The sequence below is a fragment of the Oncorhynchus mykiss genome, chromosome 18 (assembly GCF_013265735.2).
Source record: "Oncorhynchus mykiss isolate Arlee chromosome 18, USDA_OmykA_1.1, whole genome shotgun sequence".
In the NCBI taxonomy this organism is placed as follows: Eukaryota; Metazoa; Chordata; class Actinopteri; order Salmoniformes; family Salmonidae; genus Oncorhynchus; species Oncorhynchus mykiss.
Genome location: NC_048582.1, coordinates 54,726,985 through 54,745,652, shown reverse-complemented (window position 1 = coordinate 54,745,652; position 18,668 = coordinate 54,726,985). Strand labels below are relative to the sequence as shown.

General features: G+C 44.5%; 1 protein-coding gene across 4 annotated transcripts in view; it reads right to left on the bottom strand.

The window, feature by feature from the left end:
- The window catches only part of LOC110496551 (rho family-interacting cell polarization regulator 2), a 79,107-nt gene extending 71,707 nt beyond the window's left edge, over positions 1-7,400 (bottom strand). For 2 of the 4 annotated variants that reach the window (XM_036953294.1, XM_036953295.1), the window contains exon 1: positions 6,994-7,400. In XM_036953294.1, the coding sequence (XP_036809189.1) occupies positions 6,994-7,078 (85 nt within the window). In that variant the 5' untranslated portion in view covers positions 7,079-7,400. The remainder of the gene's footprint in view (positions 1-6,993) is intronic. The other 2 variants (XM_036953298.1, XM_036953299.1) reach the window with 1 other exon arrangement.
- Between the last annotated feature and the right edge of the window lie 11,268 nt (positions 7,401-18,668).

Here is an 18,668-nt window from a genome sequence, read left to right as displayed (position 1 = left end):
GCCACTCAAGGACTTTCACATTCTTGTTCTGAAGTCATTCCAGTGTTGCTTTGGCTGTATGCTTGGGGTCATTGTCCTATTGGTACGTACATCTTCACCCCCAGTATAAGGTCATTTGCACTCTGAAGCAGGTTCTCATCAATGATTTACATGTATTTGGCACCATTCCTTGTTCCCCCTATTCTTACTAATCTCCCAGTCCCTGCCACAGAAAAGCATCCAAATAGCATTATGCTGCCACCACCATGTTTCAAGGTAGAGATGATGTTAGACAGGTGATGAGCTGTGCCTGGTTTTCTCAAGACATATCGCTTTACATTCAGGCCAAAGAGTTCAGTTTTTGTCTCATCAGACCACAGAATATTTTGCCTTATGCTCTCAGAGTCTTTCACATGCCTTTTAGCAAACTTCTGGCATGTTGTCATGGGCCTTTTTCTCAGGAGTGGCGTCCATCTGGTACACTCTCCCATAAAGCCCAGATTGGTGAAGTGCTGTAGAGACGGTTGCCCTTCTGGCAGGTTTTCCCGTCTCAGTTCTGTCAGTGTAGTCATTGGGTTCTTGGTCACCTCCCTGACCAAGGACCTTCTTGCCCGGTTGCTCAGTTTGGTCGGATAGCCAGCTCTAGGCAGAGTTAGGGTCATTCCATTTTTTTTCAATTTGCCAATAATGGAGACCACTGTGCTCTTGGAAACTTTTAGCACTAGAAATAGTTTTATACTATTCCCCAGATATATGCCTCCTCACAATTCTCTCTCGGAGATCTACAAACAGTTCCTTGGACTTCATGGTATCGTTTCTGTTCTGACGTGCACTGTCAACTGTGGGACTTTACAATTTCATTTGTATTTGTATTTATTATGGATCCCCATTAGCTGCTGCCAAGACCCTCAGACCCCTACTCTACTACCACAAATTCACAACACAAAATCCATGTGTAAGTGTGTAGAGTGCCTGTTATCGTGTGTTTGTATGCATGTGCCTGTCCCCGCTGTTCCATAAGGTGTATTTGTATCTGTTTTTTAAATCTAATTTTACTGCTTGCATGAGTTACTTGATGTGGAATAGAGTTCCATGTAGTCATGGCTCTATGTAGTATTGTGTGCCTCCCATAGTCTGTTCTGAACTTGGGGACTGTGAAGAGACCTCTGGTGGTATGTATTGTGGGGTATAGGCAAAGTTGCAAAGAAAACGCCATATCTCAGACTGGCCAATAAAAATAAAAGATGGGCAAAAGAACACAGACACTGGACAGAGGAACTCTGCCTAGAAGGCCAGCACCCCAGAGTCGCCTCTTCACTGTTGACATTGAGACTGGTGTTTTGCGGGTATTATTTAATGAAGCTGCCAGTTGAGGACTTGTGAGGCATCTGTTTATCAAACTAGACACTCTAATGTACTCGTCCCTTTGCTCAGTTGAGCACCGGGGCCTCCCACTCCTCTTTCTATTCTGGTTAGAGACCGTTTGCGCTGTTCTGTGAAGGGAGTAGTGCACAGTGTTGTATGAGATCTTCAGTTTCTTGGCAATTTCTCGCATGGAATAGTCTTCATTTCTCAGAACAAGAATAGACTGATGAGTTTTGGCAGAAAATTATTTGTTTCTGGCCATTTTGAGCCTGTAATTGAACCCACAAATGCTGATGCTCCAGATACTCAACTAGTCTAAAAAAGCAAAAAAATGGGCCTTCTTTAATCAGGACAACTGTTTTTAGCTGTGCTAACGTAATTGAAAAATAAACTTGGATTAGCTAACACAACGTGCCATTGGAACACAAGAGTGATGGTTGCTGATAATGGGCCTCTGTACGCCTATGTAGATATTCCATTAAAAATCAGCCGTTTCCAGCTACAGTAGTCATTTACAACATTACAATGTCTACACTGTATTTCTGATCAATTTTAAGTTATTTTAATGGACCAAAAATGTGTTTTTTTTCCAAAAACAAGGACAATTCTAAGTGTCCCCAAACTTTTGAACGATAGTGTATGTTTTTCCAGCAACAGACTGATCGATAATGTCAAAAGCCGTACTGAAGTCTAACGAAATAGCCACAGGTGGACTCCAATCAAGTTGCAGTGACATCTCAAGGATGATCAAAGGAAATTGGATGCACCTGAGCTCAATTTGGAGTGTCATAGAAAAGGGGTGTGAATCAAGTCGGAAGTTTACATACACCTAAGCCAAATACATTTAAATTCAGTTTTCACAACTCCTGACATTTAATCCTAGTAAACATTCCTTGTCTTTGGTCAGTTAGGATCACCACTTTATTTTAAGAATGTGAAATGTCAGAATAATAGTAGAGAGAATGATTTATTTCAGCTTTTATTTCTTTCATCACATTCCCAGTGGGTCAGAAGTTTACAGACACTCAATTGGTATTTGGTAAAATTACCTTTAAATTGCTTAATATGGGTCAAATGTTTTGGGTAGTCTTCCACAAGCTTCCCACAATAAGTTGGGTGAATTTTGGACCATTCCTCCTGACAGAGCTGGTGTAACTGAGTCAGGTTTGTAGGCCTCCTTGCTTGCACACACTTTTTCAGTTCTGCCCACACATTTTCTATAGGATTTAGGTCAGGGCTTAGACAATACCTTGACTTTGTTGTCCTTAAGCCATTTTGACACAACTTTGGAAGTATGCTTTGGGTCATTGTCCATTTGGAAGACCCATTTGTTACCAAGCTTTAACTTCCTGACTGATGTCTTGAGATGTTGCTTCAATATACCCACATAATTTTCCTGCCTCATGATGTCATCTATTTTGTGAAGTGCACCAGTCCCTCCTGCAGCAAAGCACCCCCACAACATGATGCTACCACCCCCGCGTTCACGGTTGGGATGGTGTTCTTCGGCTTGCAAGCCTCCCCCTTTTTCCTCCAAACATAACGATGGTCATTATGGCCAAACAGTTCTATTTTTGTTTCATCAGATGAGAGGACATTTCTCCAAAAAGTACGATCTTTGTCCCCATGTGCAGTTGCAAACAGTAGTCTGGCTTTTTTATGGCGGTTTTGGAGCAGTGGCTCCTTCCTTGCTGAGCGGCTTTTCAGGTTATGTCGATATAGGACTCGTTTTACTGTGGACATAGATACTTTTGTACCTGTTTCCTCCAGCATCTTCACAAGGTCCTTTGCTGTTGTTCTGGGATTGATTTGCACCTTTCGCACCAAAGTAGGTTCATCTCTAGGAGACAGAACGTATCTCCTTCCTGAGTTGTATGACGGCTGCATGGTCCCATGGTGTTTATACTTGCGTACTATTGTTTGTACAGATGAATGTGGCACCTTCAGGCGTTTGGAAATTGTTCGCAAGGATGAACCAGACTTGTGGAGGTTTACAATTTTTTTTCTGAGGTCTTGGCTGATTTATTTTGATTTTCCCATGGTGTCAAGCAAAGAGGTACTGAGTTTGAAGGTAGGCCTTGAAATACATCCACAGGTACACCTCCAATTGACTCAAATGATGTCAATTAGCCTATCAGAAGCTTCTAAAGCCATGACATCATTTTCTGGAATTGTCCAAGCTGTTTAAAGGCACAGTCAACTTAGTGTATGTAAACTTCTGACCGACTGGAATTGTGATACAGTGAATTATAAGTGAAATAATCTGTCTGTAAACAATTGTTGGAAAAATGACTTGTGTCATGCACAAAGTAGATGTCCTAACCGACTTGCCACAACTATAGTTTGTTAACAAGAAATTTGTGGAGTGGTTGAAAATTAGTTTTATTGACTCCAAACTTAAAGTTGGAAGTTTACATACACTTAACTGTCAATGAGATATTTCTGTATATTATTTTCAATACATTTGCAAACATTTCTAAAACAGGTTTTTAATGTTGTCATTATGGGGTATTGTTTGTAGATGGGTGAGAAAATTGTTTTGAATTCAGACTGTAACACAACAAAATGTGGAATAAGTCAAGGGGTATGAATACTTTCTGAAGGTACTTTACATAAGCCTTCCTCATGGTGACAGCTACCCCTTACCATACAGTTTTAAATCACACAGTTTTTATTTTATTTATTTGACCTTTATTTGACTAGGGAAGTCAGTTAAGAACAAACTCTTATTTTCAATGATGACCTAGGAACAGTGGGTTAACTGCCTGTTCAGGTGCAGAACAACAGACATTGTCAGCGCGGGGGTTTGAACTTTCAACCTTCCGGTTACTAGTCCAACGCTCTAACCACTAGGCTACCCCAGTTACACACCCACATGCACACACACCATAGGAACACTAACACACACACATACAAACTGGACCCTATCCACACATTTCTTTTGATTAAATTAGGTTAAAATGAAAAGATAATAATAATAATAATAATAATAACAACAATTATGAGCCTTATAAAGAAGCCTACCCACCTTACAACGTTAAGTTGAGCTGTATGGTAAGCTGTATTGTAAAGTTGAGCTGTGTTGTAAGCTGTATTGTAAAGTTTAGCTGTATTCTAAAGTTAAGCTGTATTCTAAAGTTAATCTGTATTGTATCTCTGATGAAATAGAATATTGATTTAGGAGCACATCTTTCAGGTTTGTTTGGGGGGTTTTAATTCAAGAGGAACTGTGAGTGAGGGAAAGAAAAAAAGGAAGAAAGAGAAAGTGAGAAGTGAAAGAGAGAGGGAGCTCTGAGCCACTGTTCATTATTTATCCCTCTATAGTAGTACAGAACTCTGACAGTTCTGCTGCCACACTCACCACTGCAGGGAAAAGTACCGCCTTAGTCATCATTTACTCTATGGCAGCCTAGGCATGACGAGTCAAATAAATCCATTATTTGTTTACACAGAGGGGTAAGAGCACTCCTGTATTGTAAGGCTCCCCTGTCCTCTCCCTCTCACCATCCTTCTCCCTCTCCCATACGACAGAACAGGACAATACCTCTGGTAGTAAGCATACTGTTGCATTATGGTGGGAACAAGATGGTCATTACCCCTGGAAGTAACTGTATCATTACAGAATGGGAAAGGGTATACCTAACTGAATGCATTCAACTGAAATGAGTCTTCCACATTTAACCCAACCCCTCTGAATCAGAGAGGTGTGGGGGGCTGCCTTAATCGACATCTACTTCTTCGGCACCCGGGGAACAGTGGGTTAACTGCCTTGCTCAGGAGCAGAATGACAGATTTTTACCTTGTCAGCTAGGGATTTGATATAGCAAGCTTTCGGTTACTGGCCCAACGCTCTAACCGCGGCTACCTGCCGCCCCACTAGGCTACCTGGAGACAAGATGGTCATTTATGTAGTGAATATAGTCTCTCACATACAATTTGCATTTAGAGCAAAGTTAATAAAATCTTTGAATATTATTCGCATTGAAAATACTACCATATATACTGTATAGCTCTGAGCCTAAATCCAAAGAGCCAATTCAATTGAAACGGTAAGCGATCTATACTGAAACCTTCAATAGAGGAGAGCCAAGAATAAATGCATCTGTCTGATTGGACGCTCTGTTGCAGAGTGAAATGTGGAAGAGTCTACTCTGAGTCTACCTCTTGAATGTGTGTGTGTGTGTGTGTGTGTATGCATGTTTGCGCGTGTGTGTGTGTGCGTGCGTGCGTGTGTGTGTTTCTGCTCACAAGGAAAGAAGGTAAATTACCATTGACACGTTTCATTTCGTGTAAAGTGGTTCAACCAACCTAGACATTATCATACATGGAAAAACTGACATAATGCACAATATGAATCTACGAGTACCCGGCATGTTGTTTATAATGGATTGTATGTATGCTTCTAAAAATACTATTGCAACTGAACTGACTATTATAATGTCCTTTTTATATATTACCATAATAAACATTGTAATGGTAAACTAGTTTGCACATGAGTTTTCGAAAGCTGAAGTTTTATGGATCCTATAAAATGGATGGAAGACTTAAGCAAGAGAAAATAATTTCATCAGCTGTCAGTACAGTTGTTCTGTACTTTACTCTCCCTGGACGACTGTCCAAAAACCCCATTCACTTTATAATTCAATTCTCCTACCATCATAGTGGAAAGTCAAATTCTATGCATGTTGTGATTATGTTGGGTTTTTATAAAAACAAGACAGTAAAATAAATTACCAGTTAAAATACTCTCTTGTGGTACATAATGTTTGGTTTAAACATATGCGAGTTATACAAGAACACCCACACAAGACTCTGAGGCTCTCTCTGCTGCCTACTAAAAAAACAAGCAGACTGAGGCTCTCTCTGTTGCCTTCTAAAAAAACAAGCAGACTCTGAGGCTTTCTCTGCTGCCTTCTAAAAAACACAAGCAGGCTCTGAGGCTTTCTCTGCTGCCTACTAAAAAAACAAGCAGACTCTGAGGCTTTCTCTGCTGCCTTCTAAAAAAAACAAGCAGACTGAGGCTCTCTCTGCTGCCTACTAAAAAAACAAGCAGCATAGAGACGCTGCAGAAAGGGAATTATGCAAAACCAATACATTTTTAACCTCTATAACCTTAAAAAATGTACTTCTCATTTGCTGGTTATTCACTGGTCAATATGATCATGCAGGCATGAAACCATCCAACAAAACGTTGTCACAGTCACCTCAGCCCAAAGACACACTGAACTGAACCTATTTTTTCCACACTACACAGATCTTTAGTGTCAGTCACCATGTCTACGTCAGTGTATGTCCTGCCCACCCAGCCATGGCCCCAATGCCCCTCCGTCTGTCCCCTTCATGGTGCCAGTCTCACCCCCTTACAGTCCAGTGTGTTGACCCCATGAAGCACCAGGAGCACCCATCCATCCTACCATCATAGAAGGTACAGTGCCCACCCAGCCATGGCCCCAATGCCCCTCCACCTGTTTCCTTCATGGTGCCTCCCCCACCCTCTTGACCCCATGTAGCACAACCCACCCACCCATTCACCCACGCACCCATCCCTCTAACCATCCATCCATCCACCCACCCATCCAACCATCCATCCACCCATCCACCTATCCACCCACCCAACCCTCTAACCATCCACCCACCCATCGCTCCTACCATCATAGATGAAGACGTCCTCCATCTCCTCACGCATCACTTCATTTAGGTCATCCTGGTCCTCTCCAATGTCGGCAAAAGCCATCACTTCTTTTCCCCTCGTCTTTTTTTTCCCTTCTATTTTTTCTTCTCTGGGTGGTTAAGGATCGGTTGGTTTGTTTCTGGGTGACTACAGTGTAAAATTGAATCAGCGTTGTGTGGCCTCTTCTTCCTGCTCCAGGCGATGGCTGGCCGCTCCCTGTCAGGAATCAGATCCAGCCGGAGCAGAGAAGCCAGGCAGGCAGACAATGACTGTGAGCTGCTCTTCTTCTGACTGATCACTCACACACTGCACCAGGGCGAGTGTGTGTGTGGGGATGGATGGACGGGAGTGTGTGTGGAGACTGACGGACGGAGGGGAGTGTGTGAGAGAGTGTGTGTGGGAAGCCCTCACGACTACCACAACCAAGTTTCATCAACACAAATGATTTCATAATTTCCTTTGTGAAACCGAGAGAGAGAGTGTTGGAGTTCAAGTACACGTGTGTGTGTGTGTGTGTGTGTGTGTGTGTGTGTGTGTGTGTGTGTGTGTGTGTGTAGCACTGAACATGCAGGAGCACTGTTCAGTGAGTCAGCCCAAGTGGCTGCTGATTAGCTGGCATAATTAGCTGCTTTATTTTGGGACAGCGGGGACATGAGGTGCTAGGTCCCTCTGCCTCTAGTGTGTGCGTTTGCGTGTGCGTACGTGTGTGTATGGGTACATTACAGACTCAGAGGTGTGCGTGCGTGCGTGTGTGTCTGTCTCGGCTTGTCGTTGCCTCACGGCTCACCGGAGGTGATCATGGGATTGCTAACTCTACTTCTTCACTTGGCCCTCAGCATCTAAAGGGGCCACAGAGATGTGGGCGGGCGGCGGTGGCTGCTGGCAATGTTATTATACTTCCAACATGCATATTCAAATCAACAGATACTGTGCTGTGATTACCTAAGGTCGTACAGTATGCACTGCAGCAGCGACACAGATCTAGGCCTAAACAGAGACCTACGTAAAAAGTCTACTTTAACAATCTCAAACTCAGGGTCAAGAAGTAAAATTAAAATTAGTGTCCATAAACTAGTATTGTTGGTACATTATTGTGTGTGCTGGGTTTTTACTGTAGTATTCCCTCATCAGCATTCCTGTCCTGTTGGAATGATTGCTTCCTGTCCACTATTCCAGTTTGATTTCCTTGGAATGGCTGCTTCCTGCTTGGGAGGCATATACTTGTGTCCCTCCTCTCCATAAGGGAATGGGTTAAACGCGAGCACACAGTTTCTTCCTCATACTCCTCTTCCTGTTCTTCTTTAGACCCCTTGACTTTTTCCACATTTTGGAACGTTATAGCTTTATTTAAAAAAATATTAAATCATTTCCCCCCCTCTTCAATCTACACACAATACCCCATAATAACAAAGCAAAAACTGTTTTTTAGATTTTATAGATGTTTTTTTTTTGAAAAATATTATATCACATTTACATAAGTACTCAGACCCTTTACTCAGGACTTTGTTGAAGCACCCTTGGCAGCGATTACAGCCCCAAGTTTTCTTGGGTTGACACTACAAGTTTAGCACACCTGTATTTGGGGAGTTTCTCCCATTCATCTCTGCAGATCCTCTCAAGCTCTGTCAGGTTGGATGGGGAGCTTCGCTGCACAGCTATTTTCAGGTCTCTCCAGTGATGTTAGATCGGGTTCAAGTCTGGGCTCTGGCTGGGCCACTCAAGGACATTCACAGACTTGTCCCGAAGCCACTCCTGCATTGTCTTGGCTGTGTGCTTATGGTCGTTGTCCTGTTGGAAGGTGAAACTTCGCCCCAGTCTGAGGTCGTGAGCACTCTGGAGCAGGTTTTCATCAAGGATCTCTCTGCACTTTGCTCCATTCGTCTTTCCCTCGATCCTGACTGGTTTCCCAGTCCCTGCCACTGAAAAACATCCCCACAGCATGATGCTACCACCACCATGCTTCACCGTAGGGATGGTGCCAGGTTTCCTCCAGACGTGACGCTTGACATTCAGGCCAGAGAGTTCAATCTTGGTTTCATCAGACCAGAGAATATTGTCCTTTAGGTGCCTTTTGGAAAACTACAAGCAGGCTGTCATGTGCATTTTACTGAGGTGAGAGGCTTCCGTCTGGCCACTACCATAAAGGCCTGATTGGTGTAGTGCTGCAGAGATGGTTGTCCTTCTGGAAAGTTCTCCCATCCCCACAGAGGAACTCTGGAGCTCTGTCAGAGTGACCATCAGGTTCTTGGTCACCTCCCTGACCAAGGCCCTTCTCCCCCCATTGCTATGTTTGGCTGGGTGGCCAGCTCTAGGAAGAGTTGATGGTTCCAAACTTCTTCCATTCAAGAATGATGGTAGCCACTGTGTTCTTGGGGACCTTCAATGCTGCAGACAATTTTTGGTACCCTTCCCCAGAACTGTGCCTCGACACAATCCTGTCTCGGAGCTCTACAATTCCTTCGACCTCATGGCTTGGTTTTTTCTCTGACATGCACAGTCAACTGTGGGACCTTATATAAACAGGTGTGTGCCTGTCCAAATCATGTCCAGTCAATTGAATATACCACAGGTGGACTCCAATCAATTTGTAGAAACATCTCAAGGATGATCAATGGAAACAGGATGCACCTGAACTCAATTTCGAGTCTCATAGCAAAGGGTCTGAATACTTATGTAAATAAGTTATTTCCGTTTTTTAGTTTGAATACATTTGCTACATTTTTTACAAAATGTGGAAAATGTCAAGGGGTCTGAATACTTTCCAAATGCACTGTATGTACATGTTGGTAGGGGTAAAGGGACTTTGCATAGATAATAAACAGCGAGTAGCAGCAGTGTAAAAAAAAAAGGGGTGTATGCTCTCCAACTCTAATCTAGGAGGAGTTTTGCTGCAACTTTACACTCTCCAGGGTCTCACAAATGGTGCATTAGTCAAAGGCACTGCATCACAGTACTTGAGGCATCACTAGAGACGTGGATTCGTTCCCAGGCTGTGTCACAGCCGGCCGTGACCGGGAGACCCATGAGGCGGCGTACAATAGGCCCAGTGTCATACGGGTTAGGGGAGGGTTTGTCCGGCCTGGATTTCCTTGTCCCATTGTGCTCTAGCAACTCCTTGTGGCGGGCTGGGCGCCTGCAAGCCGACTTCGGTCGCCAGCTGGATGGTGTTTTCTCCGACACATTGGTGTGACTGGCTTCCGGGTTAAGCGAGCAGTGTGTCAAGAAACATGGCAGGGTCATGTTTCGGAGGATGCATGGCTCTCGACCTTCGCATCTCCAGAGTCTTTAGTGGAGATGCAGCGATGGGACAAGACTGTAACTACAAATTGGGGAGGAAAAGGGGTAAAAGTACCCCAAAAATATTATGAATAAAAAAAAACCTTTAGGCTCTCCAACTCTAATCGCAGAGGAGTTGTGCTGTACCTTTAAGCTCACAAACTCTAATCTAAGCGGAGGTGTGTGCACCTCCCTTTGAATCCCCCTGGTATGTACTTGACGACAAACTCATTATCAGAGGGAGCAGACCTGACGACAAACTCATTATCAGAGAGAGAACAGACCTGACGACAAACTCATTATCAGAGAGAGAACAGACCTGACAACAAACTCATTATCGGAGAGAGAACAGACCTGACAACAAACTCATTATCAGAGAGAGAACAGACCTGACGACAAACCCATTATCAGAGAGGGAACAGACCTGACAACAAACTCATTATCAGAGAGAGAACAGACCTGACAACAAACTCATTATCAGAGGGAGCAGACCTGACGACAAACCCATTATCAGAGGGAGCAGACCTGATGACAAACTCATTATCAGAGAGGGAGCAGACCTGACGACAAACTCATTATCAGAGAGGGAGCAGACCTGATGACAAACTCATTATCAGAGAGAGAGCAGACCTGACAACAAACTCATTATCAGAGGGAGCAGACCTGATGACAAACTCATTATCAGTAAGGGAGCAGACCTGACGATAAACTCATTATCAGAGAGGGAACAGACCTGACAACAAACTCATTATCAGAGAGGGAACAGACCTGACAACAAACTCATTATCAGAGGGAACAGACCTGACGACAAAACTCATTATCAGAGGGAGCAGACCTGACAACAAACTCATTATCAGAGGGAACAGACCTGACAACAAACTCATTATCAGAGAGGGAACAGACCTGACAACAAACTCATTATCAGAGAGGGAACAGACCTGACAACAAACTCATTATCAGAGGGAACAGACCTGACGACAAACTCATTATCAGAGGGAGCAGACCTGACGACAAACTCATTATCAGAGAGAGAACAGACCTGACGACAAACTCATTATCAGAGGGAGCAGACCTGACAACAAACTCATTATCAGAGGGAACAGACCTGACAACAAACTCATTATCAGAGGGAGCAGACCTGACGACAAACTCATTATCAGAGAGAGAACAGACCTGACGACAAACTCATTATCAGAGAGAGAACAGGCCTGACAACAAACTCATTATCAGAGAGGGAACAAACCTGACGACAAACTCATTATCAGAGGGAGCAGACCTGACGACAAACTCATTATCAGAGAGAGAACAGACCTGACAACAAACTCATTATCAGAGAGGGAACAGACCTGACGACAAAACTCATTATCAGAGAGGGAACAGACCTGACGACAAACTCATTATCAGAGAGGGAGCAGACCTGACGACAAAACTCATTATCAGAGAGGGAACAGACCTGACGACAAACTCATTATCAGAGAGGGAGCAGACCTGACGACAAAACTCATTATCAGAGAGGGAACAGACCTGACGACAAACTCATTATCAGAGGGAGAACAGACCTGACAACAAACTCATTATCAGAGAGAGAACAGACCTGACAACAAACTCATTATCAGAGGGAACAGACCTGACAACAAACTCATTATCAGAGGGAGCAGACCTGACGACAAACTCATTATCAGAGGGAGCAGACCTGACGACAAACTCATTATCAGAGAGGGAACAGACCTGACGACAAACTCATTATCAGAGAGGGAACAGACCTGACGACAAACTCATTATCAGAGATGGAACAGACCTGACGACAAACTCATTATCAGAGAGGGAGCAGACCTGACGACAAACTCATTATCAGAGGGAGCAGACCTGACGACAAACTCATTATCAGAGATGGAACAGACCTGACAACAAACTCATTATCAGAGAGGGAGCAGACCTGACGACAAACTCATTATCAGAGGGAGCAGACCTGACGACAAACTCATTATCAGAGAGGGAGCAGACCTGACGACAAACTCATTATCAGAGAGGGAACAGACCTGACGACAAACTCATTATCAGAGGGAACAGACCTGACGACAAACTCATTATCAGAGAGGGAACAGACCTGACGACAAACTCATTATCAGAGAGGGAACAGACCTGACGACAAACTCATTATCAGAGATGGAACAGACCTGACGACAAACTCATTATCAGAGAGGGAACAGACCTGACGACAAACTCATTATCAGAGAGGGAACAGACCTGACGACAAACTCATTATCAGAGAGGGAACAGACCTGACGACAAACTCATTATCAGAGAGGGAACAGACCTGACGACAAACTCATTATCAGAGAGGGAACAGACCTGACGACAAACTCATTATCAGAGAGGGAACAGACCTGACGACAAACTCATTATCAGAGAGGGAACAGACCTGACGACAAACTCATTATCAGAGAGGGAACAGACCTGACGACAAACTCATTATCAGAGATGGAACAGACCTGACGACAAACTCATTATCAGAGAGGGAACAGACCTGACGACAAACTCATTATCAGAGGGAGCAGACCTGACGACAAACTCATTATCAGAGAGGGAACAGACCTGACGACAAACTCATTATCAGAGATGGAACAGACCTGACGACAAACTCATTATCAGAGAGAGAACAGACCTGACAACAAACTCATTATCAGAGATGGAACAGACCTGACGACAAACTCATTATCAGAGAGGCCAGTCCAGACAAGCGGAGCACATAGAAAAGCTATTATAACAGCTTCCGTATTAGGAAGTAAAACACGTTCCAAATAAAAGACCAGAAATAGACGCACCAAATAATTGCACTAATTTGGCAAGAGTCATAGGATTGACTTGTCAAACCATGAATGATGAGAGGGTGGAGAGAGAGAGGTGGAATGACAGCGGGAGAGAGGGGTAATGAGAGAGGGAGAGAAAGAGAGGGAGAGAGATAAAAAGAGAGAGAGTGTGTGGGTGTGTGCGTGTGTACGTGTGTATGTTGAAATCTGTGTGCAGTTTCGTATCAGTAGGGGACTGGCCCCTTGGCCTGGCCTGAGCCACAGGACATGAACAGGACATAGGCGCTACATGTGATCTCTGACTGCCCTGCGGCCATGACTTATAAAGAAGCAGGAGTAAACAGGAGCTGTGATGCAGCAGGTGATCTCTGACTGCCCTGCGGCCATGACTTATAAAGAAGCAGGAGTAAACAGGAGCTGTGATGCAGCAGGTGATCTCTGACTGCCCTGCGGCCATGACTTATAAAGAAGCAGGAGTAAACAGGAGCTGTGATGCAGCAGGTGATCTCTGACTGCCCTGCGGCCATGACTTATAAAGAAGCAGGAGTAAACAGGAGCTGTGATGCAGCAGGTGATCTCTGACTGCCCTGCGGCCATGACTTATAAAGAAGCAGGAGTAAACAGGAGCTGTGATGCAGCAGGTGATCTCTGACTGCCCTGCGGCCATGACTTATAAAGAAGCAGGAGTAAACAGGAGCTGTGATGCAGCAGGTGATCTCTGACTGCCCTGCGGCCATGACTTATAAAGAAGCAGGAGTAAACAGGAGCTGTGATGCAGCAGGTGATCTCTGACTGCCCTGCGGCCATGACTTATAAAGACGCAGGAGTAAACAGGAGCTGTGATGCAGCAGGTGATCTCTGACTGCCCTGCGGCCATGACTTATAAAGAAGCAGGAGTAAACAGGAGCTGTGATGCAGCAGGTGATCTCTGACTGCCCTGCGGCCATGACTTATAAAGACGCAGGAGTAAACAGGAGCTGTGATGCAGCAGGTGATCTCTGACTGCCCTGCGGCCATGACTTATAAAGAAGCAGGAGTAAACAGGAGCTGTGATGCAGCAGGTGATCTCTGACTGCCCTGCGGCCATGACTTATAAAGAAGCAGGAGTAAACAGGAGCTGTGATGCAGCAGGTGATCTCTGACTGCCCTGCGGCCATGACTTATAAAGAAGCAGGAGTAAACAGGAGCTGTGATGCAGCAGGTGATCTTTGACTGCCCTGCGGCCATGACTTATAAAGAAGCAGGAGTAAACAGGAGCTGTGATGCAGCAGGTGATCTCTGACTGCCCTGCGGCCATGACTTATAAAGAAGCAGGAGTAAACAGGAGCTGTGATGCAGCAGGTGATCTCTGACTGCCCTGCGGCCATGACTTATAAAGACGCAGGAGGAAACAGGAGCTGTGATGCAGCAGGTGATCTCTGACTGCCCTGCGGCCATGACTTATAAAGAAGCAGGAGGAAACAGGAGCTGTGATGCAGCAGGTGATCTCTGACTGCCCTGCGGCCATGACTTATAAAGAAGCAGGAGGAAACAGGAGCTGTGATGCAGCAGGTGATCTCTGACTGCCCTGCGGCCATGACTTATAAAGAAGCAGGAGGAAACAGGAGCTGTGATGCAGCAGGTGATCTCTGACTGCCCTGCGGCCATGACTTATAAAGACGCAGGAGGAAACAGGAGCTGTGATGCAGCAGGTGATCTCTGACTGCCCTGCGGCCATGACTTATAAAGACGCAGGAGGAAACAGGAGCTGTGATGCAGCAGGTGATCTCTGACTGCCCTGCGGCCATGACTTATAAAGACGCAGGAGGAAACAGGAGCTGTGATGCAGCAGGTGATCTCTGACTGCCCTGCGGCCATGACTTATAAAGACGCAGGAAGAAACAGGAGCTGTGATGCAGCAGCCTGAAGAACCAGTCTATTAGATTACAATTGTTTACCACACTGTTTACTGCAGGGCCAGGCAGCACAGAACAGCTCCAAGGGGACTGACCAGAGAACGAGAGAGATTGAGAGAGAAGGAAATAGGCCTACACATACCAGTCTGCACTCTGATGGCTAAGCCGCAGAGACAGTTGCCTCAGATTCATATCTCAGATTTATCCAAAACAACTAACAAAAATAAGTGGTCTTGGTGTGATTTTGAAGAAGAAGAATTTACACGACTATATTTGTAAATGTTTAGCAACTCTGCCAAGAGTGCCAAGGAGTGACTGAGAGGGAGGGTGATGAAATGGAAGCCATTGGTGGTGGTGATTCAGACACCATGGAGACAACATGGAGACAACATGGAGACAACGTTACAGCTCTCCCCTTATCCCTGAGCCTCAGACGTGATGATTATGAGACCCATTAGTCACACAGACAACACACACAAGCACGCACACACACACACACACTCTCTCTCATAAATAAGCCTGCTCTTCCCTAACCATCCCACCCCCATCTGTTCACTGTAATAACACACACTGTATTTTGTTCCTGTATAATGATTTATGATTTCTGTGCAAATGATGACAGACATTACAGACTCAGGGGTAGAAGTGTATCATCATGAGCAGACAGAGATAACCTTACTGTGTTCCGTACCATAGTGTAGATCGAGGCCTTTGAAAATAAGCAGTTGTCATGTATTTTACAGTAACAATTAGCTTGTTTCAGATAGAGGCTGTAGTTAGCTGTAGGCTTCAGTAAATACAAACTAGAGTAATGTTGGTTTGTCCTGTATCTGCTCTGCCTGTGAATGTCAATGACTGGATACATTGTCTTCAACAGCACAGAGAAAACCCCCGCCTCCAGAAACACAAACGCACATGCTCGTATGCACTCACACTCACACACACACACACACACACACACACACACACACACACACACACACACACACACACACACACACACACACACACACCACACACAGTAGTATAAACCGGCAAACGCAGAGGCACAATTGCAGTGAACAATCATCCCCGGACCGGGACCCGCTCTGCTGTACAATGGATCTTTTTTGAATGGGTTAAACAATGGCTCTCAGTGCCATATTAAAAAGACACAAATGATTAGTAATTCAGACTGCTGAATAGGACTTTTCAGCATCCTGCATTCTGCAATATGTCCTTAACAATGTGACAATAAGGTTCAGTGTGTCGCCTGTCACTGTGTGTTGAAATGCAGCTTATTAGCAAGGGCGGGCGCTAGCACCAGGAAAGCTAATTCAGATCACTGATGGTTAGCTCTCTCTCTCTTTATGAGATCTAGGCCCTAAAACAACATTGCACAAGAATGTGCAACACTGTATTCACCGCAGGCACATGCCACACTGAGATATCAAGTAAAGGGAAAGTGAAATGAGAAAGCTCCTTCATCCATCTCAACTGCTTTCCTTTCCACCCTGAAGAAACAGGCTAACCATGAAAGGTGAACTTGAAGAGAGAGGGCACTGGCAGTCAGAGACTGGCAACATTGCCTTCTGGGTTAAACCTGCAGATGTAGGATCTTAATTTAAGCCACGTCGCTACAGCAGGAAAATAATTCTGCAGCAACAGCAAATGTGAAATATTATGTGGATTATAATTAATGAAACATTTTGTAAGGGTTGATAAAACATTTCATGAGGGAAAATCAAGCCTGAAATGTCAAAGTGGAAATTGCAAACTTCAGAAGCGTTTTTAAACCTCAAATACAATACAGGTTTGACATTTCCTGCATTGCAGGAAAGTTCTGCAACAGTATAATCAAATCAAGATCCTACATCTGTAGTTGAACCTATCCCACCTACCCGTCTCCTCTCATCCCTCAATCCTGCCCGCTCTATCAACACACCAAGCCTCTCTCTCTCTCTGTGTTCTCTCTCTTTTTCTATCAGCAGGACAATGACAGATAATTGAGAAGTGGGTGCCAGGTTGCCACGGCAACGATAATAAGGGCATTGCGTGGTAAAGTGGTGAAGCAGATCCGGTGTAGGATTGGTGCGTAGTGGCAAGTTGGGGAGAGGGGTGAATCTGATTCATCCAGGCTTTATGGGGTCTGGTAAAGTATTTGCCATGCAGCTATAGGTCTACCCCCACCCCACCCCACCCCCTCATCTCTCTGCAGCTGCAATCCGAGAGGACCCCCCCCATATAATCCAACCACATCAGCACCAAACCTCCACAAATTAATCATGGCTAAGGGTAGGATCTATTTGGCTATGGAGAGAAGGAGCAAGGACATGAGACAATACCAAGCCAGTCAACCAGTTCTTGGAAGTACCCCCCTTTTAATAAAGGATTTTGGGTAATAGGCATAGGGTTGGACATACGGAAGGTGTGTTTGAGCATGCAATACAAATGAACTTTGACCTCACATAGTGATACGACAGTGTGTTCACACATTCTACAACCTTTGTATAATTCTAATCCTACACCTTAACGTTGTCTCTTTCATCAATGTCAGTCCCCTCTGATACACAAACGATTATCCAAGAGGAGTCTGATGCATTTTACTGCATACAGTATTCTCCTACACTACAGCATCTCTCACTGTCTTTAATCTGGTCCGGTCTGGTGTGTTTTACTGCATACAGTATTCTCATACACTACAGCATCTCTCACTGTCTTTAATCTGGTCCTGTCTGATGCATTTTACTGCATACAGTATTCTCCTACACTACAGCATCTCTCACTGTCTTTAATCTGGTCCGGTCTGGTGTGTTGTACTGCATACAGTATTCTCCTACACTACAGCATCTCTCACTGTCTTTAATATGGTTCGGTCTGGTGTGTTGTACTGCATACAGTATTCTCCTACACTACAGCATCTCTCACTGTCTTTAATATGGTTCGGTCTGGTGTGTTGTACTGCATATAGTATTCTCCTACACTACAGCATCTCTCACTGTCTTTAATCTGGTCCGGTCTGGTGTGTTGTACTGCATACAGTATTCTCCTACACTACAGCATCTCTCACTGTCTTTAATCTGGTCCGGTCTGGTGTGTTGTACTGCATACAGTATTCTCCTACACTACAGCATCTCTCACTGTCTTTAATCTGGTCCGGTCTGGTGTGTTTTACTGTGTACAGTATTCTCCTAAACTAATCTGGTCCGGTCTGGTGTGTTGTACTGCATACAGTATTCTCCTACACTACAGCATCTCTCACTGTCTTTAATATGGTTCGGTCTGGTGTGTTGTACTGCATACAGTATTCTCCTACACTACAGCATCTCTCACTGTCTTTAATATGGTTCGGTCTGGTGTGTTGTACTGCATACAGTATTCTCCTACACTACAGCATCTCTCACTGTCTCTAATCTGGTCCTGTCTGATGTTTTTTACTCTATACAGCATTATCCTACACTAATCTGGTCCTGTCTGATGTGTTTTACTGTATACAGCATTCTCCTACACTACAGCATCTCTCTGTCTCTAATCTGGTCCTGTCTGATGTGTTTTACTCTATACAGCATTCTCCTACACTAATATGGTCCTGTCTGATGTGTTTTACTCTATACAGCATTCTCCTACACTAATCTGGTCTTGTCTGATGTGTTTTACTCTATACAGCATTCTCCTACACTACAGCATCTCTCT